A 24,780-nucleotide genomic window follows, 5' to 3' on the forward strand; every position below is an offset into this window, starting at 1 on the left:
CCTCATATTTATTGCTCACATAAGGAAAATATTTTTGGCTATCATTTAGTCACTTTTGCTTAAATGTCTATTTAAAATTAACAGATGTCATAGTTGACAGACTCCTTGTGAGTTTTTTTAAGTGCTTATGTCAAAGTTTGACCCCAGAATAATCGAAAGTGTAAGCAGCTTTTTGATTTTTATCTAAAGTTTATGACTTTCCTTTAATTGAGAGCCCCCGTCTTCCCAAAATGTTTTCAACACACTTCACCCCCCCTTCCCAAAGCAGCTTCTAATATAAATCACAATGGAAAAGTGGGGGAAGCGGCAGTGACAGCGGCGAGCGAGTCGAGCCGGGGCTTTCCATTGGTCCATTTATCAGTGGAAGTGGCACATTAATAAACACATCTCCCCAGAGGTGAGAGGAAGTAACAGAGATGAATATGGCTGCCAGTCCTGAACGGCGTCGTACGAGCCGCTGCCGTCATCACCGATAACAGTAGGAAAAAAAAGAAAACCTCACCCCCACCACCACCATCAGCATCAACCTGGGCTTTATCTGAGCTTCATCTGGTTAAATGTCCAAATTAGCATCCAGCAACACCGGCCGCCCCTCAAACAGTAACAAACCTCCAGAGCTAAGATGTCCCTCGAGAATCGAGGAAATGTTTTTCCTCTTCTGTGGATTTGTTAGATCATCATTCAAATTCCATACGTCCCAGCATAAAGATGCCTCCTCCTCCTCCTCAAGTCTTTAAACAGGTAACATATGCTGCAGGACATACTTGGAAAGACCCTCCGAGTCCCATCGTTAATAAGCACGGCAGTGAAAGCAAACAAAGCAGAATTAATTGCATGCTGAGCTCCTTGCTGTCGCAGGAAAAGCTCAACGTCAGAGCCTCTAGTTTCTGGGCCTTGGTGACAGGAAGTGAACCAGATGTGCTCCAGGAGTCCCTCCAACTGTTTCTTTGTAAGGAACAAGGACAGATTTTAACATTTATCTTAACAGCCCTTTTCCAGGCAGCATTTAGTGTCAGGTGTCCAATACAATGCTTTAATGTGCTTTAATTAGCTCAGTTTTTGAGAACATTAGAGCCACCGTCAGTGGTGGAATAAACATGGATAAACTCTTTCTTTAAATGAACATTTTTTAAACGTTCCCATCTTTGAGGAGGATACCAGCTTCACTGTTATTATTTGGTAATTTGATGTGCAAAAATAAAGGGCAACTTTTAAGGCTTCCATTTATTTTTGAGTAGCAAACAGATATGGCTGTATGCACTATGTAGACTAGCCTAAAAACAGCATGTTGCAGATTAAGACCAGATTAACCTGCCACATTGTAGTCATTACCAGGGTTTCAGAAAACGTATTTGAATCTTCCCAGAGGCTTAGCTCTATACATGGTAATACCCACCATGATGTCACCCATGAGCTTGTTAACTCATATTTTGAAGTATTGTCTTCAGCATTGGGCTGTTTTGTTTTGTTTTTTTTTTTTAAATCCAATTTACAGGGAAACGAGAGGGTAAAGCTCCACAGCTTCAGCTAATAATGCATATCTGAGTTTACCACCATTTCATTGACAGAGCTCAGAGATTCCAAGATTGCAGAGAGGGAGACACTGACACAAGAGTTTTTAGGGAAAAAAAGAATTGAAAAGTTTATGAGTGGTAACAGATGTCATTCAGGATAATAGTGCTAATTATAAGTATTGCTAATACCGTAATTTGTCAAATAATTGTGCTAATCTATGTGATGCACTGTTACAGTTTATGGGTGCAGCTTGCTAGCCAAGCTATACCAACCAGCATTAGCTCATAACTTCTTCCCATCCTTTCATTCAAATGTGGTCTGACTCAGAAACCCAACATGGAGATTGTTCAGTCTGCTCACTTTAAGGGTTCACCATGCCAGAAATACATGGGTGACATCATAGTGGCTACTGACATCTTTTATATACAGTTTGTGGGGCTTGACTCTCTCTGACTTCATAGGAAAAAAATATCTATAGTCTCAGACTGAATCTTTTAAAATCTGTTTATTTACTTATGTCACATTAAACATTATTATTTAACCATAACACCTAAATACAGTCAGTGTGCTTCTCATTGTCTTCTGGACTAGCTGGTTAGGAAAAAAATGACAATTAAGCAGGCAATGAGTTCTGTATGTCCGCCCAGTGTTACAACTTAAAGAAAAAGGAAGTTTGGAGCCTGTTTTAAGTGCTTGAAGAAGAGTTTTGTTGTCTGAATTTACATGTCAGAGCTGAGATCGATCAGATGGTTCTGCATACATTTCCTTGCAGTTGAAATCAATTCTTTGTAAATTGCCCTCATTTAGCATCGTGAAGTCCAACCCGGACTGGGTGATGTTTATCTGGAGTAATTACGAGGAATTATTGCAGGAAGATTGATTGGTCGTGTCTGAATCTTAATGAGGTCGCCACATGTGGGCAGATGTGAACGCTGCATTGGATTTCATGCAGACACATGTTTGGACTAAAGACTAAAGTTGTGAAATGTAATGATCAGACAGCTGCAGAGGAGGCTAATTCCCTGCTTCATTCTAAAGCCTGTGAGAATTGAAATGAGGGATTTTCTCCAAAAGAAAACTTGGGAAAAAAACATGTATTTGTCTGTAATTTAAGCCCTTCTCATGTTAATTTTTTAAAACAATAAACAGCTAGTACATGTTGACCTCTGTCAAACTCTCCCAAATCCAACCAAGAAACACAATGATAAAAAAAAAATCCCTAATTTTTTCTGATTTACGCAGAAGTCAGTTTTATTGATTACTGTTTAAACAGCACCAAATACATGTCAACACTGTGATGCTGGGGATATGTTTCCCTCATTCTTCACCTTTATGTCAGCCCATTAAGGACACATTTCATTGCAGTGCATTTGTATAAAAAAAACCTTACAGATGGTAAAATGACCTGCCTGTGAGTATCAGGGATGTCTCAGTAGGATGAGGCACTTTGGGTACTCAAAGATTACACACATCAGCCGAGCAACAGCATTCACCTTTCAACCACCAAACAAACAGTTTCATATAGATGCAAGTAAATTATGGTTTAACTACAGTTCTAAATGTGCAATCAAGGGACCTGTTATTAGCATATTAGCTTCCTTGTAAGAAAAACAAATTATTTACTGATGCTTCTTATCTACATGGACATAATAAATGTGGGGTCCTTTGTCCATTCGCTCAAATTGATTAAGTGCCATTGTGATGACAGCTGTTTTTAGATTAAAGGCATTGACAGGACCTGGAGTGGCTCTTGGTAGATTAGTTTTGCAAACTGATCACCTGATGCAGCCAACAGGTGATTAGTTTAGCACGGTGAAAAACACTTCCTGCTGTTGTACTGACATAATTCTGTTAAACCCAAACTATCATAGAGTAGATCGAAAACAAAATCATAATGGAAATAGCCATTGTGATGCTAGCATTGGCTTCTGAACTGAAGGGTCAGTGTCAGTGTTTTAGTCTCTGTGTTGGCTTTTTCAAGACAGAAATGAATATATCAGAATGACAGGGTAAGTTATCAGCTAACACACACACCGATTCTTGCTAATTAAAAGCCAAATAAAATCAGAATTTTACTAAAACTGGAGGGATGGTCTGTTAGTACAATAACCACACAATAAGCCATATTATCTGTCAGATGATCAAAGTGCACCAGAAGGAACAAACTGATCGCAGCCTGTAACTGTATGCTGATGATCTGATTTTATTTATTACCAAAATTATACAAATCCTTTTAAACTTGGTCTAGAGGTCCATTCAGGAACATAGCAGACAGTTAGCAGCTAAAGCCCCTGTCAGTTAAGGCGGCACGACCTCTAATAATGCCGATGTCATGGTCCTGGGCCATGTATGGGCCAGTATTCTTAGTTTTCGTGTGTTTTGTATTTTGTTCTTTATTTATGCCGTGGTTCCTAGGTTGTTCTGTTAAGATGTTCCTTATTTGATTACCCCCTGTGTGCCCCTCTGTGTATCTGTGAGCCCTCGTTTCCCCTCCTTGTGTCTTATTCCATGTTTTCCCCAGCCTGTTATGTCCGTGCTCTCCCTGTGCTCTCTCTCTCCTCTTGTCTGAACCTCTGTGTACTTCCTGTTTTACTTTGACAGTCTCTCGTCAGTATCCATCCTGTTGTGTTCACTCCTGCCCTGTCTCATTACGATTATCTGTGTTCCCCGTGTGCTCCCACTTGCCTCGTTAACCCTCTGTGTATTTATGTCCTCAGTTCAATGTCGCGTTCTCCCTCATGACTGTGCCCTTCCGTGTGTTTCCTTGTGAGTCAGTTCCTTTATAACTTCACAGTTTAGTTTCATATTATTTTGTATCACCTTAACTTCCGTCAGCAATAAAACTGTGTTTTGAGTTCATTCCTGCCTCCGTGAGCTTGCGTTTGGGTCCTCATCCTGCCTGCACACAGCCTAAACATGACAGCCTTAATGCAATTTAAATAGGTGAATTATAAAAAACAATTATTCCCCTGTATAGTAGTCATGAGGGGAAATTAACTACATAGGCTAAAAATGTTTTTTGTATTAAGCTGTAAACACATTTATTTCTGCTGGAACTAAAGAAATTAAGTTGGACATTTTAACTTTTGGAGCCCACCTCTAGTGGACATTATCGGACCGGTTTATTTTCACCTTTAAGGTGTTGCGGATAAATACAACAAAATAAAGCCAGTATTGGTACCAATAAAACAGAATATTTATTCATAACACATGGGAAAAGGCCCAGGGAAACCGAGTTAATGATAAAAATGATTAAAAGAAATAACGATAAAAAACGATAAAGCCCCTGAAAACCATACATTTCACACCTGAGCCTCAACTCTCACGGCCCGGTACCAAACGACTCACTGACTGGTACCGGTACCGCTGACTTAGACTGTATAGTAAAGACAGTTTTCATATAATGTTATGCAAATCAGCATCAGCATGCATAACTGTTAAAGCCAGGTGTCATCAGTGTTATACTCTATTCCCTATGTAAAGACAAACTGAAACCCAATCTGCAACTATTTGAATTCTCCCTCCACTGAAAGTGCTCTTTACTTATTTTAGGAAAGTAGGGAGTTGTAAAACGAAATACCCTGAAACATGGTGATTCTTCTCAGTGTTGTGCAATCAAACAACAACTAACCCCCTCGACCCTTCTCCATTTAAAATTTGTGTCACTGGGACAGATCCAGTCGGATGTAGGTCACTTATTCCAGACGATTGCTTCTACAGTGCAATTCCTGCGTCCTTGAGGCTTGAGTTTATTGTCTAATATCTACAGTAATATCTGCCAGGCTCTGTTTGTGTCAGTGAAGAGATAGTTTACTATATTCGCTGTGAGCACTTATTGATAGGGCTGTTGTGAGTCCGCGGGGTTTTGGGTGTCACAGCGATGCTGCAGCAGCATCCATCACAGCAAGCATGCACTTCCACCCTCACCGCTTTAATGCCTCCACCCCAAAATAGCACAAACAGCAGACACAGGCTGATTCTAAGTAGACTGCATTCAGGTGGAGAGTGACTCGTTAGATTTAAGAGTCTTTCCTTTAGACTCCTCTTACTGCTAGCCTACATGTTACCAGTGTGATGGATAATATCACCTGTTCACCCACCTGTGTGTCATCCACAGTGTCGCGGTTCTCAAGCCCCAGACTGACGCCGCGGCTCAGCAGGAAAAGGGCGCTGTCTATCTCGCCGCTGTCCGACGCCAGCATCGACCTCCAGACGATGATCCGCACCTCGCCCAACTCCCTGGTGGCATACATCAACAATTCACGCTCCAGCTCGGCCGCCAGCAGCTCCTACGGACACCTGTCGGTCGGCGGGCTCAGGTATCCGCACCCACACTGATGTCAAATAACGTAACACCTGGATCTGTCACTCAAAGGTTCAGATCCACTGAACTTTAACCTTCTCATGAGACAAGTTTTGATTCTTTATCTCAATCACTGAACAGTGTTTGATCGCCTTCTCAGACTGAACAGGTTTATTCTAGCTCAGGTGTCTGATTTTCTCTCTCTCTCTCTCCTGATTGGTTGATATGTTGCAGAAGGGAAAAGTCACAAAATTTTTTCTTCTTTCTTTCTGATTTTCGTTTTTAATTTTATTTCCTCAAATAATTAAAGAATGGAGGTTAACTGCACAGTAAACCAAAGTTTAATTTATTCATTGTAAATATAAGTATCAGGTTTTATGTTTACCGCTGAGATTCTCTTTTATACAAAAATCCTTTATACAAAAATTTCCTCTTGCAGCCCGTCCTTCCCCTTCCCTCACCCCATCAATCCCATGGCCTACCAGCAGCTCCTCTCCCAGCAGCGAGGCCTCAGCGCCTTCGGCCACACTCCGCCCCTCATCCAGCCGCCGCCCACCTTCGCCACTCGCCAGGGGGCCCTCGGCCTCTCCTCGCTTCCTGCCTCCACCCACAACAGCGACCTGGTATCCAAGGTACAAAATATATAAAGGGGCAACGGTTTGATTCCACTTCGCATCATTTTCTCCATTTCATTGCCCCTGGCCGTCCTGCTTTCCTGTGTGCTCTGTCATGTCCTCTCCAGTACAGGAGAAAAAAAAACTAATTTACAGAAATGAAAGAGGAGTTTGTGCTAAAGGAAGTTTGTTCTGTACCTTTAAAACCATCAAATATGGTATCACAGGGGATAAATGTAAGGACCAGTGCACTTTATTTTAGAAGTACTGCAAGTGATTTTATTAATTCATTTAGTTTCTACACAAAGTCATATTTGCTGATAATTTTAGGTTCAGGTTAGTATCAGGATGCAGGTTAGAAATGATTTTTGTATTGTGTGGATGTTATTTGATGTCTGCGCTCCACGTGCTCTCGACCTTTTATGGAGTTCTGCTTCACAGATGGCTTGATTGAATTATTGATTGATTAATTAACTGGTGTGTGACTAAAATTAAACACATCCACATTTCTTAGGAATGCTCAAAGCTGAGAAATTAGTCTAAATTTTTTCCCCATAAATGTGATTCAGTTTTTTTCCCTTTCAATATATTTTACATAGACACATATAAATATGTGAAGACTATAGAAGATATTGATTTGGACAAAATTTAGCAGCAGTTTCTGTTAGAAACAAGTTCAAATAATCTTAAAGTGAATGAGAGCTTTTGGTTTTCCACCTCTTTTAAAGACAAAATGCTGTTTAAAGATTTAAAAAAAAAAAAAAAATTTGCTAAAAAAAAGCCCTACTTGTTCTTTTTTGTTTAATTTGTCACATAGGACCTGGTTCTGGATTCATTTTTCAGAAGTAATAATCCAATTTCTATTTTTTGTTGATTTTCTTCTAAATATGTAATGCTCAGGGGCTACGCATTAAACTCTTTTTATTTGTTGCTAGTAAGGATTATTATTTTTTCATTTTTGTACTCAGAGTTTCTGGTAGTCGCTGCATTTTCCTTCTATAAAAGTCATTTTTTAAGCACATTTTCACTGGTTCAGTAACATCAGCTCTGTTGACACATTCTTATAAGGCTGTTGTTAATTTTCTATTTTGACTAAGCAGAAGTAAAATGTTTATTCTTACAGTATGACAGCTTTTTAGGTGGAAGTCATATACACACGACATCTGAATACTGTCATTACTGGATATTGTAGTTTTCTTATACATTTTTATTTCTTTTGCCATTTTAAAAAACAAGACTGTAAACATCTGCCTCGTATATTTGAATCAGTATTTAAAGTTCTTCAAACAAAAGACAGTTTTGTCTGGTTTGATTTTAAATAAACAGAGAAAATAATATAAGTTTAAGACAGCTGTAAGCTGACAGAGTTTTGTGTACTTCAAGCTTTCTGGATGATTGAAGCTTTTGATTTCTGTGCGGTTGCAGGAAATTCCCCCTTTTTGTTCCCCAGGTATTTTTCTCCATGCCAGCTGCTGAAATAACTGTTTAGCCAAACCCTGAATTTTGCAGCTTCGGTTTCCAGCTGTTTGTTCTCACTGTAGATTTTGTTTGTCATCATCCCGCCCTCCGCTCGCTCACCGGGTCACGGCGCTCGCAGTGTTTTGATTTGCGGTGTCAGCCTCCGCACATGCTCACAGTGTCCCCCTTGGAGGTAAACTCTCGGGGGGAAACCCATCATTTCTCTACTCGAACACTTGGTTTCTCTGTCTAATCTGGTCGTCTAATCTCAGAGTCTGGCTCACATTACAGATGTTTGTGTGAGAGGTTAGGAAGGGCATCGTGTAGATCCTGCAGAAGGGAACAGGGGCCGGTGATTTGCCTTGTGTTATATTTTGAATTGTATTTGCCTTTTTTAGAGACTTTTTCAGCTGAGAATATGAATTACTCTATGATAAATATAGAAATGTTTGCATAGTTTAATTTTTGTTCTAGTGGGGTTTTGTCTTGGTTGCTTGTTGTTGTTGTTGTTGTCACTATTTCATTTAAATAATATTAAATCTACTCCACAGAGTGACACCATATTAATGCAAAAAAAATTTAAATTTCAAGTTAAATGCACTTAAAGTAAGTTAGTGTTATTTATATAACCAAGTATCACATGTAAAGCAGCATAAAAACAATAAATAAATACAGTAAGAAAAAGTAAGAAAATTACATATTAAAACAAGCAAAAAATAAAGTAAATAACAATAGATATATACACAAACAGAAGGAGAACAGCAGATAAATCACTCAAAATAGTAATATTGTCCTCCACGGGCTTCCGTACATTTTAAACTTTAGGTTACAGTAACCCTCCTGCAAAACTATGATTATCGTGCAGGAGTAACAGGATTATTACTGGAGATAAACTTTTACTTCAATTCATTTAAGATGTTCTTGCATAACATCTAAAGGTGTCTGATCCTGAATCTTTCCCCTCCTCAGAACCACAGAGGCGACTCGGCCGTCAGCAGCACAGTTGACCCCATGAACACCAAAAGGTCAAAGGTCAAGCCTGAAGCAGAAGGACTCAGGCCATCGTCTCCCTGTTCACCGGTACGAAAGAATAAGAGAAAAATGTGTTTTACTGCTTTAAGTTTGCATCAGGGTTATATGGAGTAAAATGACCTTTGAGTTAACCGAGACTTGAACTGTAAATAGATAACAATTTGCTCAACAGCACAAAAATGTGAGAATATTTCGGAAAGTCTGAACGTAGTTTCAGGAGTGAGTACTCTTTGGAAAGAAGGCATTGTGTGGAAAGACGGGACTTAGTTTTGAAAGAAACTTTGGCGCCATTCATTAAAAATGCTTTTAAAAAAGTCACGACCTTTTTAATGAGTAATCAGATGTTTGTAAAATCAGGACCTTTTTTGGATCATGAGGTGATGTTTTTGGACTGTTTTGAGAAGCGTGGGAGTTTGGACAGGAAAGTGGGAACATTTGTTTGCCTTCACTCTCTGTGTCCTGATCTGTGGCCCCTGATGCGCCTTCTTGTAAATCGCATCTCGGATACAGAAAAACTCCACATGATAAGAGCTTTGCATCCATTCGTTTGGCTCCCCCTCCCTCTCCCTCCGCGGCCACTGTAAACTGTGCCAGAGCACTTCATTTTCATGAAATATTGGCCGGGCTTTATTGTCATGTGAGGAGCCTTTTCCTCTTCCTTTTGACAAATTTGCGGCTTCTCTCCGATAGCGAGGCAGGTTTGGGCGTGATGCATGGGGACGGCGGTGCGCGCAGTCGTCTTGGGGCCACCAGAATTGATGAAGATAGCGTGCGTGGGGCAGAGACAAACATGCTGCAGTCAGCACCTTGTGTGTCAGTGTGTGTGTGCGTCTTTGTGTTGGTGGAAGTGTACCGGGAGCCACGTGGGACAAACTACGTGTCAGTTTGTGTCTCAGACATGTGTGAGCGTCCCTGTACATTTGTCTTGGTGAGAACACTGAGCAGGAGAACATTTTAAACAGTGACACTTCCAGGAAGTGGGGACATCTGAGGAAAGTTTAAATTTTTTACAAAGTTGTGAACTGGAAAGTCGGGGAATTTTTTGGAACGGGAATATATATATATATATACATATATATACATATATCATTTTGGTTGGAATGATTGATCACAACTCTGGGACATTCTTTGATTTTTGTCAAAGTTGTGAAAGGAAAAGTGGGAACAATTTTGGAAATTCTGGAAGTTTTTTAGACAGTGAAAACTGGGGAAAGGGGGGCGATATTTAGAAAACTGGGGAAGCTTTTATCAAACTGAAAGAACTGTTTGAGAAACACAGTTTCTCAACGGGTTTACCAGATTTGCCGCTGTTGAAGACGAGCCCGGACGCCTGATCACACACTCAGAAACACAAAGCTGACAATGTGAGATTTCAGTGTTTGGTTCATTTACGTTCACGCTGCTGAATTACAAGCTAACGTGGAGTTGTAAACAGAAGTCACGCGTGTGTGTTTGTGGTTGAGGTTGTCAAAACAAATCTGATGCCAACCTCTTTAACTTCAGTGAAGCATGATGGAGCGGTGCGAGCTTTAATCTGTAATTTACCATCTCTGGTGTTCGTGGCAGGTAAAACATATGAACAAACAGCTGAATGTGACTCCTAACAGCTGGGCAGTAAACGCTTCCACATGTGCTTGGTGCAAACAAGCCCTCAGATGAAGGCGAGAAAACGTACTTATTTCAGTTCAACGTAAATAACTCTCGGTGTTTTTCATTTATATTGAGAAAAATAAAGGACAGCTTGACATGTGTTTAACAGTGTTCGGTCTGGATTTTCTACAGAACCATCACAGTGGCTTGTTGGACCTGAAGGATGACGTGGATCGGGACGATTGTAAGCAGGAGCCCGAGGCTGTTTACGAAACCAACTGCCACTGGGAAGGCTGCACCAAAGAGTACGACACGCAGGACCAGCTGGTCCACGTAAGTGTGCGACTGCAAAAAAAACCACCGTCTGCAAACTGATAAATATTCTGACATCTCAACACCTTTGCTAACCTAAAAGAAATGAAGCTGACAGAAAGATTTGTCCTGAAACCATAAAAATCAGGCCAATGAAAACCATATCTGCCTGTTGAATAAATACCATATGATCAACGCAGCTTCTGAAAACTCAGATAAAGATATTCAATCTAGACTATTAGAGTTTGGTTTGGCTCAGTTGTGGTTAAAAATCAACCAGTTTGAATTCCAACAATGAGAATGTCAAATCTGAATGTTATTAGTCATTTTTTCTTGCATCATTCACACATCATGCACCAAGCACTCATTTAAAACAAAAGTAAAATATGAAGGTCCCAGAAAGTTGATTCTGTTCATCTGGACATAGCGTTTTCAGTGGGGGAAGATATAAAATATGCAAGCTGTGATAGATAACTGCGACTCAAACTGTATTCTATATGAAACTCTGTTGTTGCTTAACAGGTTAAAATGACTCCTGTTTAGACTGGTGACCTTGGTTGGGTTCCTCTTGTGGCAGCCAAACTACGGTCTCCTTAAACCTGACCAACCAGAAACTGCAAACAAAAATTAGAACCATAAAAATTATGATCGTCACATATTATATACAAACCTCAGGTTCCCTGTGAACGTCCAGCACATTCTTATCCCACAGCATGAACTACTGCCATTCTGGCAGATACTGCTGCTGACAAAGAGAGAAGTACTGCCCATGATTCAATAGCTTGTTGAACCACCTTCAGCAGCAATAACTTGAGGTAATGGTTTGCTGTATGACTTTATCGGTCTTTCACATCATCGTGGAGTCAATCTTCTTTGCAACATTACTTCAGTAAATTGACTTTTGCCACTGAAACACCTTTATCATTGTCTTTTTCAGTCATTCTGTTGTATATTTGATGCTGTTTTTGGGATCATTGTATGCTTTACCCATCAAACAAAAGGCTCACATTTGACTCTAGAATACGATGGTATACAGAAGAGTTCATAGTTGACTTGATGACTGCAGACTGCTGTGTTTAGTTTTGTGCATTACGACCAAACGTCTCCATTATGGTCTGACCTATCCAAAGGACATTGTTGCTGAACTCTTTTGTTTTGTTCAATGCAACATTATAAACCAAAGCTGTGCTACCACAAAGAAGCATGAGCAGCACCAACCCTTCCAAACAAGCCACACTTGTTCAGTCTTTTTCTAAGTGTGCTGTCATGAGCTTTAACATTCAACATGCTAACTGAGGCCTATAGAGTCTGAGATGTACCTCTTCGGTTTCTCTGAGTATTGCACGTCTGATCTTGCTGGGATTCCCACTCCTGGATAGATTGTAGTATTATGTTAATACACACCTGAATGCTGCACATCCGAAAACTTACAAAACCTCTGCTTTTGTAGAGGTGCTCTAGCTTGATGATGATCAGTTAATCGAGCTAATTTACTTTCTCACTTAATTTCAGTGGAAGCAGTGAGCTTGTTCTTAGTTTTTCACAGGACAGCAGAGAGTCTCCAGTTTTGCAGATGATAAATCATTTGAAATTTGGCCTGCTAAGTTACCAGATGGTTTGGATGGCTAGCTGACCTTTTCTACTTAAGAGATGGAATACTAGTGTTAGCTTTATGGCTGTAAAAACAATCTGCATTAGCTGTGTTCTCCTACCTAGAGAAATAAGTTGACTAAATATAACAGCAACATTACTTCTATGCAAATAAGAGATGAACGTAGGTGCTGTAACGTCTCCTATTTGGTCTTGACATTATGAAGCTTCAAGTTTAATACCGACCTTGCTGGAAAACAACTCAGGATCAAATTTGATACTGAAAATGAGAAAATCTGCCCTGAAACAAGGGAAATAAAATATTTTAATTCATAAAAATGTTGACTAAATGTTGACTTTCTCTTCCAAAGGTCAGGAATGAGCTCTTCGATCATCTACGTGAACATCTACCTGGACACTGAAAACAACCTCTGTGTTCATTCAGTTCTTGTACATGCTTGTTTTGAGTTTTTCCTCTGGCTGACGAGCTGACCTCCAAACCATCATCGCTTTCATTTTTTCCCATCGCAGCACGCAGAGTCTTGGCTGAAAGGGTCTTAGGCATTCCTCAGTTGCAGTGAAGCAGAGAGAGAAAAGAGGCAGCAGAGTGAGGAGGATTAGTGAGGGTCCTGCAGGGCTGGGAGGCTGCTGTCCATCATTCATTAAACCCCGATTCTTCTGTCCATCTGAGGAAAGTCTCACATAAACCAGCTCTGTGACTGTTTACAGACCTTTAAAGCTGCTATGTGTGGCATTTTCAAACACCGGAGCTTCGGATTCAACATGATTCTGATGCTTTGATCGCAGCGCTGTAAACAAATGAGTCCGTGGTCGGGGTAATTGTCAGCTGTGCCCTTGTTTTTTACAAATCGAGACCACATTTCCTGTAAACTTCATTAGATCCTATCCTCTCCCTGGCAGAGCTCCACTCATTTGTTTTCTTTAGATTCAAGGGTAAACATGTGAGGAATAATTTTTCCATTGATCAGTAACATGATCAAAACCTGTGCTCACTGGCTGTATCTGCATACAAAGACACAGCACGGAGGTGGAAAGTGGATGGATACACTAGTCTTTACCGCAAGATATCAGCAGGTGACTCATCCTAACACCACTAATATCAATCCTGTGGCTTCTCTAAAGAGTCTGGTTAAATCAGTACTTTATGTAATTGAAGGAAGTTTTTTGGGGGACTTGTCTGAAATAAATCATGTAAGCATATTTCCCAACATTGCTGGCAGCTTATTTAAAGGAAGAATTCATCCCAAAATCCATTTTACATATTTTTCTTCTGATCTGTAGTGATGCTCGTCCATCTAGATAGTTTAGGTGTGAGTCGTCCAGTTTTTGGGACATCTGCAATCTTGGCTTTTTGAAACCAGACGCTTGACTTTAATTTGGGATCATAGTTTACATCATAGGTGTCAAACTCTGGCCCGCGGGCCAAATTTGGCCCGCAGCCTAATTACATTTGGCCCGCGAAGCCATACCAAATTACTATTAGAGCTGGCCTACTGGTATTATACAGCTAATATATATATTGTTTAGTATTAAGCTTTGCTTGTTCCATATTCAGTTTTTCAGCAAAACGTGTTTGAGTCCATAAGAAAAGATTCATTCTTATATCTAGAGGAAGATTTTTTTTTCAATAAATATTAATGTTAGCCCGCGACTTTGTTCCAGTTTTGAATTTTGGCCCACTGTGTATTTGAGTTTGACACCCCTGGTTTACATCATCAAATCACCAACCTTCTGATTAGCAGATGACCCAACTTTAGTCATAAATACATCAATCCTCAGACCAGTAAACACAGTGATATTCTTTTTTTTTTAAAAAATACAAGTTAAAGTGGTTAAAAAAAAACTAAATTTGGACTTATTCATTTCCATCAAAGTGAGCAGTTGGAGGCAGCCAGAACAGTCACAGGTTCACGACCTCTACTTTATGCTCTCTGTTATTAAAAATCCACAACTGTGTAGGGGCTACAGTATGTGGGAACTATTTACTTTCACTGTCTACATCCACTACACATAGGAAGATTGTGGATCACCTAAAGGTGAACATGACATCCTTACACAAATATATGCACTATTCCTTCTGCACAGTGACACATATAGCAAATGTTATTCGGTAGAAAAAAATAGTTGATGACTGTCGTGATTTCTGAAAAGAGACAGTCATCGGGTCTTCAAGTGCATTTTACTTTAACTATACTGGTGAAAAGGCAGAATTTCTGACAGCTGATAGCTTTAAAACGGATACCAAATCAAACTAGAGCACGAGGAAAGAATAGATCATTTATTTTGGGGTTGAACGGTCTTTAAAAGAGGAAGTCAAGCAGTTGTAATCACGAAAATAAGTGTGTGTGTTTGTGCAAATATTACAACAAACTGTCTTCCGCTTGGGTTAGATAATCAGGTAAGTCAATAACCTTCCACGGGAGGCTCTATTTTTTTTTTTTTTTGAGGGCATTTTTTTCTCTCAAAAATCTGTTAAAGCAGGAATAAATTTGAGGTTTCAAAGACACATAAGAGAGAAAAAGGTGAATTTTGAAAACACTCACAATAAAAGGATGAAGCTTGTTGAAAATGCTAAGAAAAAATATGATTTATTTTAAGAAGAAATGGTTTTTAGTGAGCTGTCTGATTTCGCTCTTTAACCCATGTTCATTTCCACTGTCGCAGACAGTCTACGTATTCCCAATTAATTTTCCTCTGCTGCAGCCTTCCTTTGAGATTTCCGCTGATAAGACGGATTTCCACAGAAACATTAAACCGGGAACAACGTGAGAGCCTCTTAGTGGACAGCTCTCCCCAGAAAACCCTCTCATTTCTCTGTGTGTGTGTGTCCCACAGCACATCAATAACGACCACATCCACGGAGAGAAGAAGGAGTTCGTGTGCCGCTGGGAGGACTGTTCGCGGGAGCAGAAGCCCTTCAAAGCTCAGTACATGCTGGTGGTTCACATGCGCCGACACACGGGGGAGAAACCACACAAGTGCACGGTGGGTAACGGATGGCCTCTGCGCCCTCTTCAGGCTCCCACAGGGCCCCTCATGCTCTCTAAACACCAGCAACTGCACATATGCACACATCTGGAAAACACAGATTTCTTTTCCTCTTACTGAAGCATTCATCATTTTACTGTCAGATTAAAAGAATTTATACCCCACACAACATCTGTAAACCCCTGGTTTTGACCCAAACCCCAGTTGATGGATTTATAAGCTGTAACAGTATATTTAAGTTTTGTTCCAAAAAAAATCGCTAAACTGCTGCTTTGCAACCAACTGGTCTCCACTGGTTTTTCTGCCTGTGTGGCTGAAGGTTTAATCATAATTATGATGACAGTCTCACGATATGATTTAAAGTCTTTACTAGTATAAATAGAAGTGAATATCTACTTTTAAAGTGCCACACAAATATTAGGATGTCCACTATGAAGGCCTTGTGTTACCCTGTTGGTTATTTAACTGTTTATCCAGACAGTTATCTGTGTTTTGTCTTTATTTTTTGCTGCCATTTGTTTGTTAGAGTCACTTAATTATTTCCTGTCTTCCTCTGCAGTTTGAGGGATGCTCTAAGGCCTACTCCCGCCTGGAGAATCTAAAAACCCACCTGCGCTCACACACCGGCGAGAAGCCATACGTCTGCGAGCACGAAGGATGCAACAAAGCCTTTTCAAACGCCTCGGACCGGGCAAAGCACCAGAACCGGACGCACTCGAACGAGGTACAAAAGACTTCTCCGCTCACTGAAACATCACACAGACTCTCTTATGGAGCTGCATAACAAATTCTCTCAGAGCGCTGCGATTGAAGTGGTGGAGATGTGAGGCTGCAGGTAGTGACAGCAGTTCACCTCCACCTCAGGTGAGCTGAAGGCTTCATGTTGGGCAGCAGGTTTGTTCCTTTGTGTCTGTACGAAGTGGTGCCGGCACCCTTTGTGTCCCCCTGTGCAAGTCTTGCAGACATTTGTGAGTAAATAATGAGGTGGAGGCATAATGAGCTCCACAGCTCACTATGCATTAGGGCGAATCATGCTTGCCGCCCCTGCAAGAGCCAGACCACCTGCAGGAGCAGAAAATGAATCCTGGCAGTGTTTCAGAGCGCTCCGTGGGACTGCAGAGTGGGAATTCAGCATCGCTGCAACAGCTCACGGTCACACGATACAACTCAATAAAAACAGGTCCGCAGCATTAGAGAGGGAGTTAAAACCTGCAGGTTGCCTCTGACTGCTGTTGACAGCAGATCCTCACAGCCTGCTGGAGTCGCAGTTCACTATGTACCCTCACAGTGAATATGCAGGCTCTAATGACTGTATATACAAAGATGGATGTGGCCACCATAACATTTGGGAACTGCAGTTTTCGGTAGTTTTCAGTCTTTTTTTTCGGCGTTGAATAATTTTTTCTCTGCACCTACAGAAACCTTACGTATGTAAGATCCCCGGGTGCACCAAGCGCTACACCGATCCCAGCTCTCTCAGGAAGCACGTGAAGACAGTGCACGGCCCTGAGGCCCACGTCACCAAGAAGCAGCGCAGCGACCTGCCACCCAGGCCACCGCCACCCCGGGAGAACAGCGAGAATGAGACGGGTCCAAGAGAGCGAACCCACAGGGAAGATAAAATATTGGATAACAGCTCCCCCAGAGGTGTGGAGGACTACCTGCAGGTCAAATCCATCAAGACAGAAAACTCTATGGTAAGACCGCTCAAATCTGCACACACACACAGGGGCACAAAGTTAGACGAGTTATGTACTGTATGCTGACTTTACTACACAGCTTTTGATTCTAACAACTCTAGTATAAACCTCTTTTGTTTAATGAAGTATTTCTCTTATTTCTCTTCTTTTAGTCCAGCATGCCTTTTTGCTCTAACCTTTCTTCAGCTTCCTGCCTCATTGTTTTCATTTCTCTCTCCTTTCTGACTTTCCTTATGGACAGACCTTACTGAGGTGAGCTCATCTGTGGCTTATAACTATTGTACATTATTTAAAGTCCTTTTTATTTACCATCTTTCAACTTCCTTCCTTTCCATTACACTGATTCACTTCCAAAATTACATTATGACCAAAGAACAGCAGCTTTAAAGTCCCAAACACCTCCAGGTTTATTCTCCCCACTCTTGTTGTAAAGCCATCTTGAGTTATGCCTCATTACCCACTCCCATTCCTTTCCTCATTTTCATTCCAAGGTGCCAGATTTTCTTGTAATGTTTTAAAGTGGCCGTGAGCAATATTTGTTCAGGCTCTTTGAAGGTCTTTCAATTTTTTTTAAACACTGGCTACTTTTTCATTAATTTTCATTCCATTCCTTGTACCTGTCCATTTCCAGAGGATTGTTAACTCTCAACAGAAGAAACAGTGTTGTGTCTACACCAGGGTTGTCCTTGATCCAACACAGCTGATTTAAATGGCTAAATGAGGTCAACATGTCTTGAAGTTCTCCAGAGGGCTGGTAATGAACTAATCATTTGATTCAGGTGTGCTGACATCCTGTGTCAACACACCTGAATCAAACAAGTTAGCAAAGAACATATTTTGAATTGCATCTTTGGCCACTTTATTACGAGCTGCCTGTAACATAAACACATAATTTATGTGCCAAAGACAGACCAAAAAAAAAATAGCTATTAGCTGGAAACTTGTCATAACTCATCATGGTGTGCAGTGTGTCCTTGAAAAATATTAAGATGTATCTGGCCCTTCACTGAAGCCTCATCAGAAATGGTCTCAGTGGAAGTTTGGCTGATAAGAAGCCATTTTTAATGAAGGGAACCAAGAAGAAAAGACTGAGGCTGGATTATACAAGATCTGGACTGAAAATCAGCAGCAGCTCTGATAGAGTGATGAATCCAAATAAAAAAAATCTGTGGTGAAAATCATTATCAGTATGTACAGATGTGGTCAGGAGAGAAGTACAACAGTGAGTGTCTACAGACATCTGTAAAACACGGTGGAGGCTCTGTCATGGTTTTGGGCTGCATATAACTCAGTGGTGTTGGAGATCTTGTCAAAATTGATGAGATATGAACAGAGAAAAGTACCATCAAACTGTGATCCACCATGCAATATTTTTTGAAAAGCATCTGATTGATATAAGCACCTTTTTCAGCATGATAATGATCCCAAACACACTGCCAGTGCAGTAAAAGAAACCCACGGTGCAGCACTCTCAGTCATTAATGAAATGACAAGAAACCTGCCTTCCTTTCCAGCTCATTTGAATTGCCGTATGCTTTATTTCCATTTACGAGTCCAGTTGTTCCCTTTTTCCTAGCTAAGTCTAAAGAAATGATGTGAGGCTCAAAACTTTTGCACAGTACTGTATAATCCAAAAATGGTCACATTTCACAAACCGTTGATTTATGCAAGTGTGTAATACACTCGTGTGTAATCACGTTGAGTCAGGTTCAGAAGTTTTGTTTTTAGCAACTGCAGTATAATCTAAACAACTTGAAATACTGCTAGGAATACTTTAAGTCTCATGCTTTTATCTTTAATGCTGGTATTCCAGCAAGACAGAGCATTTTATTGATAAAACTGCAGGGGTTTTTTTCACTGTAATTTGCTTGATGATTCTTTGTAACTTGCCATATATTTGCCACCATTGCCATAGGCTTTAAATACAAAATGGATGAAGCCACTACCCAAAAAAAATAAACTCATCAAAACAGCCAAATATGTCAGATAATTGCATCTAAAACATGCCAAAAGGCAAACATGGTGAAAAGGTCAATTTCATTGACCCCAAAGCACTGGGCTTAACCTCTGGCATGGGGGCTGCTCCTTGATTAACGTCTGAGAAGCCCTGCCCTATTCCAGTAACAGCTGTTTAAAGTACCAAAAGTCAAGAAGGACTTTAATCCTTTTAAGGGTAGAATATTAAAAACAACTCTACATTGCCTAATCTCTTATTGAAGTAGCTTTTCTTGTTTTTTTTGTTTTGTTTTTTTAATGGGGTTTGTTTAATTTGTGTAATTAAATTGGAATTAATTGCATCCAGTTAGTTTCTGAGATTTTAGTCATCTGAAACAAGCAGGGAGTTATTTATGCATGACGTTGTTATCTCGTAATGGTACTACGGTGTACATTTTTCCATTACACAGGATTACATTCACAGCAGAGACCTATCAAACACCCATCACAGACCATGATAAAAGTCACTCCTGGATGAATATTCAAACACTGGGAATTGGTTGTGCAAACTGAGCCAACCAGCAAGCTGTGATCAAGACAGCTTTTTTAGCAGCGAATATATTAGAGACTGCAAGGAAACAGGCCAGGCAGTGGATATACACCGTCTAATCATTGCTGTCCTTAGTCCGACTGGAGAGGTTTGTCATCATGTTAAACCCTCTGTTAACTCGAATTTGACGTAAACAAAACTAACATTGAAAGATATAGTTGTGAAGGTAAGAGAACAACAAGCTTCACCTAAATGCTTGAGCAGCCTCCACCCTGACAGTTGATTTTTTGGAGAGGGAAATGTGATCACATGTTGTGATGATTGGCCCGGCGCTCTGGCTCAGGCTCAAGCAGCCTTTCATCCTGCCCATTTCTAATTCACAGACAGACTAAGACAGTCTGTAATCTGTGGTGCGCCCCCACCTCTTCACCCCCATCCCCAAAAAACACACTCATTATTTACAATTAAGCTGGGGGAGGATAAAAGACTCACTGATTCACTGTTTTTCATGCCATGTTAACCACTGTCCCACTTTTGTTCTACTACAGAAAAGCTGTTTTTAGGACAAACTATTGTGTCTCTTTCTGCTTTGCTCATGTTCTTTTTTTAAAATCTCGTTTTCTGCATTCCTTCTCTTTCTCTTCTTTCTTCACAGATGTATCAGTCCAGCCCTGGCGGTCAGTCATCATGTAGCAGCGAACCATCACCACTTGGCAGTGCCACCAACAATGACAGTGGAGTAGAGATGGCGGCGCACAGCGGGGGGAGCCTAGGGGACCTCAGCACCCTGGATGACCTGCCGTTTGTGGAGTCCTTGGGCTTTGAAGATTCCACCAGTGGGGTCGCAGCGGTGGGTCTTCGCTTTAGAAAGCAATTCAGCACCAGCCAGCGCCTGGAGCATCTCAAGAAGGAGAAACTGAAGACAGTGAGGGACTCCTGCCAGTGGACCAACAACCCAACACCACCTGTGGTCCTCGGGACGAAGCTCCCACCCATACTGGCAGGCGGTGAGTTGATAGAAAGTCTAGATTAAAGCTGCTTTGACAGTTACTCACTTCACTTCAACCTTTCACTAAAAATATAGAAACTTTTCCATAGTTAACACTTTTCTTAGGTGATTTGTTTCCAATCCAAGAACTAATTAGTAAGCAGGTGGACACTTTACTTCAATGTTTCCCACACATGAATAGACTTGGACAGGACGTGTGAGTGTGAAGGTTGAAACTGTCAGTTTACTAGATTCATCTTTGTTCCATCCTCATCCATGGCCATAAGCTGTAGGTAGAAACAATAGGATCATGGATACGTGCTGAGCTTCCTTAGCACTTTGTCTGAGACCAGCTTTGGAGGTGATGAGCTCAGTCATTTAGGAGAAGATTAATAAAATGAACATGATTACATGGAGTCCTTCCCTGGTACCCAAAGTATCTGACTGGACACCTGAGAGAGATGTTTCAAGTATGTCCAACCAAGGCAGACCCAGGGATCCTTCACATTATTCAGGTGCTTTTCCAGTTCTGAGTGGTAGTCCTTCTACTCTGGAGGATGGAGGTTTATGCTGCTGTGCTGAACTCACTGAAGCTGCAGAGCACAACAAAGGACTTTCATCAAGACCATGGACTAGAATGAGAAACTGCCCAGTGAGCGATCTGAATATTGATCTGTTTTTATTGCGGAAAAAGTATATGTGATATTACTTGTGGCATTAATTGACGTAGAAAGAGCAGGTGCACCTTCTTTCATATGAACACATACACCCACTGCCCCCTCAGATAGAATCTACTTCAATGAAACGCACTACATTTGGTCCACTAGCAAGTTCCTAGTATTTTATGTTTGTTCGATTGAGTTTAAAAATACTCGAAAAAAAGCTCCACAAGCTTGACAAAGTAGCTCTAGATCTAGAGTTTCTCATTCTCATCTGTTTGTTCACAGGTTCCCTCCTGGAGAGCCAAAATATGGGTGGGGGTCCGGCGTCCTTCCCTGGTTCTAGCTTTGGTGAACTGAGCTCTAGTAAAATGACTGTGCTAGAAAACCTTTCCGAGAGACGTGACAGCACTTCCAGCAGCTTGAGCTCAGTCTACACCCTCAGTCGCCGCTCCTCAGGCATCTCCCCTTGTTTCTCCAGTCGCCGCTCCAGCCAGGCCTCACAATTTGGTGCCAACCGCCCCAGCAACATCAGCTCTGCGGACTCCTACGACCCCATCTCTGCCGACATCTCACGGCGCTCAAGTCAGGCCAGTCAGTGTGGTGGGAGTGGCGGAGGAGCAGGAGTGTTTGGAGCAGTGGGTCTTCCCAGCCCTCTGAGCCTGACCCCAGCCCAGCACTACCGTCTCAAGGCAAAATATGCAGCTGCCACTGGGGGCGTACCACCTACACCTCTTCCATATATGGACCAAATGTGTTTGAAATCCCATGCAGCCCTGTATGAGGACTCCCAGAAACCCTCCACCAACAAAGGCCTACCTTTCAAACAGTACAGCAGCTATGCCACAAGAAGTTTGATGCCCCACGAAGTCCCATCTAACATCCCCCGTCGAGCCAGTGACCCTGTGAGACAGGTTGCCCCAGAAACTTTAAACCAGTCGCAGTTGCACCGCTACAACAGCATGGGCACGCTGAGTGGAAGGGTTACAATCCAGCCTTGTCCACCTCCTGCAGCAGATCACCGACGTTTATCTCAGCAAGACTGTCATCGATCAGATGGAGGTCTTCACCGTTACCCTTATAGTCTGCGACCACCAAGCATTTCAGAGAATGCTACCATGGAGACAACAACAAGTCACATCCCTGATAATGGAGATAAGACAAATGAAGATTACCAAGGAGCCTCGGCTATCCAGCAGCAGCACTTCAGTCAGAGAAGGATGGCTATTGTGAATCTACTCTCACAGATTTTACCCACTTCGAGGAATAGTCCAGGTCAACAGGAACAGATGTGTCCACCTTCACCATCCAATGTTCCAGCAAGTTTAGGACTCATGGATGCCTCCCAGGAGTACTCCAGACTACAAGTCAGAGGGAACCTGGCTGTGCTCCAGCAAAACCACAATTTAGGATCTCTTAGCAACCATTTCAGCTCCAACCAGCAGTTGAATCAGAACCTCACAATGCAGCAGAGGTACATTCAGCTGAACTCCGAGCCAGGAGCAAACTGCCTCCAGCAACAAGGATTCCAGCAGCCATCGAATCTCAATGAAGCCCTGTTAAATGAAGGCATCCAGCCCTATGACAGGAATGGTAACACCACATATAAGCCTTGCATTAACACCATTAGTGGGAGCAACTGCAAACAGGAGTCATGTGACATGGAGACCTTTGACTTGCACTTTGCTGATGCTGGATTTCAGCCTGTGCAGATAAAAATTGAACACACTGACACATCAATATGTAACATGAACTCCCCAAATCCCTCACAAGTTGGAAATCAGAACACTTTTCAGCCAAGGCCACCAACCGAACCGAGATCTCTGAACAAGAACCCTTCAGTTCCAAAAGTTACGCAGCAAATGATGCAAGCTGCTAATGCTAACTCCGAATTATCCACTGCTGGAGTTTTAGGACTTCACCGCAGCAATAATGCTAATGACAATGCCTTGTACTACACAGGGCAGATTCAAGTATATGAGCCTAATGGTAATGTAAACTGTAACAAGGTGGTGCCTCCCACTTCAAGCGCAAATCAGACGGCAAGAACCAGTGACTGTACCACAGCACTGGAGCAGGCACAAATAGACTTTGATAGCATGCTGGATGATGGGGATCACTCGAGCCTCATGTCGGGAACGCTAAGTCCAGGTCTGCTCCAGAGTTTGTCCCAGAGCTCCTCTCGCCTCACGACGCCCAGGAACTCGGTCACGTTGCCTTCGGTGCCTGCGGGGACAGGGAACATGGCCATCGGGGACATGAGCTCACTGCTGACTGCTCTAGCAGAGGAGAGCAAGTTCCTCAACTTGATGTCTTAGCCTCAAACTGTGTGCAGACATTTTGAACCCCTGATGCAGAATAACCCTTCAATCCCGCAGTTGGAATTGATGTGATTGTGAGCTCAAAGCTTCTGCAGCCTGCCTGTTGTTTCCTTGTACAGTCTTGTTTATGAATTATTTAAAATGGCAGTTTTTTTTAGTCTTTTCAAAAAGCCATATCATTCTTTGTTTTTTTTGCCTTAGGTAGCAAAAATGATGAACAAGGGAGTTTATTCAGTTGTTGTACAGGTCTGCAGTAAGATCAGTTTACTAAGTGCCTGCCTCAGATACAACAAACACATGTTGTGCGTATAGTTATATTCAAAAAACGTGCAAATTCAACCAGGTAATTATCTGTGTACTCAATTAAAACCTTTCACACTGTAAATTACTTGAGTTCAACTTTAATATTTGTCAAGGAGAAAACAGTTCACTATTCTTTTTTTTCCATCTATCATCAAGTTTACAGCCACTTCCCTCGGTGAGCTGTGATTTGATTGCTGCATTGCTGCTGAGATTAACTGTGGCGTCTCAGATTTGGGCATCAGAGACTTGATTTGTGACTGGAATTATTGATAACTTGGCCATTCTCTCACAGAGAGAAGAGGAGAAGACTTCAGAGCAGAGACTCAAGCTTTCTTCTTTTTTACACTGTTGAAAACAGTTTGTTGTGCTCGTTATATGTAAATATCCTTTGTATATTTCTAAGAAATACAGTATTGACTTTGATTTTTTTAAATGCATGTGTTTTGTGTTGTCCTTCCAGCCCAGATTATCCACAGCAGAATCAGAAATACATTTTTTTTCAGTATATAAAAAAACTATTTGGCTGTAGCTTAGGAAACACCATGGAATGCCATGCAAAGAGCAATATTAATGTTTAAAATGCACCTACTTAGCCAATTTCAAGCTTTTTTTTTTTTCTGGGCCCAACAGAAGGCTTTGAAAGCAGGCCGATTGAGCTTGTATGTCTATAATTGCCTGGGTTACTGACATCCACTCTCTCTAACATCATAAAGATCTAAGAGTAGAAAAATAATGTATGAAACTCAGCGTTTGGAGCAATCTGAAGCCTCAGCCTTTGGCTGGCTGGGATTACTTTAGCCATGATTAACTTAAGCATCCAATATTCCAACAAAATATAAATGACAGGCCTAAAAATGTAGTTTTAATGTGTATTGTAGGGCTTAAGGACCATTTTTGTAAC

At 41.4% G+C, this 24,780-nt stretch overlaps 1 protein-coding gene across 1 annotated transcript in view; it reads left to right on the forward strand.

Annotated features, from left to right (window-relative positions):
• LOC102796796 (transcription activator GLI2.L-like) overlaps positions 1-24,303 on the forward strand; it is a 91,299-nt gene extending 66,996 nt beyond the window's left edge. The window contains exons 6-14 of the mRNA XM_006800296.2: positions 5,633-5,834; positions 6,258-6,450; positions 8,860-8,970; positions 10,705-10,845; positions 15,271-15,420; positions 15,983-16,147; positions 16,842-17,120; positions 20,264-20,615; positions 21,544-24,303. Coding sequence (XP_006800359.1) covers positions 5,633-5,834; positions 6,258-6,450; positions 8,860-8,970; positions 10,705-10,845; positions 15,271-15,420; positions 15,983-16,147; positions 16,842-17,120; positions 20,264-20,615; positions 21,544-23,573 — 3,623 coding nt within the window. The 3' untranslated portion in view covers positions 23,574-24,303. The remainder of the gene's footprint in view (positions 1-5,632; positions 5,835-6,257; positions 6,451-8,859; positions 8,971-10,704; positions 10,846-15,270; positions 15,421-15,982; positions 16,148-16,841; positions 17,121-20,263; positions 20,616-21,543) is intronic.
• The last annotated feature ends 477 nt before the right edge of the window (positions 24,304-24,780 follow it).

The sequence above is a fragment of the Neolamprologus brichardi genome, chromosome 23 (genome assembly GCF_056152115.1).
Source record: "Neolamprologus brichardi isolate AB-2024 chromosome 23, ASM5615211v1, whole genome shotgun sequence".
NCBI lineage: Eukaryota > Metazoa > Chordata > Actinopteri > Cichliformes > Cichlidae > Neolamprologus > Neolamprologus brichardi.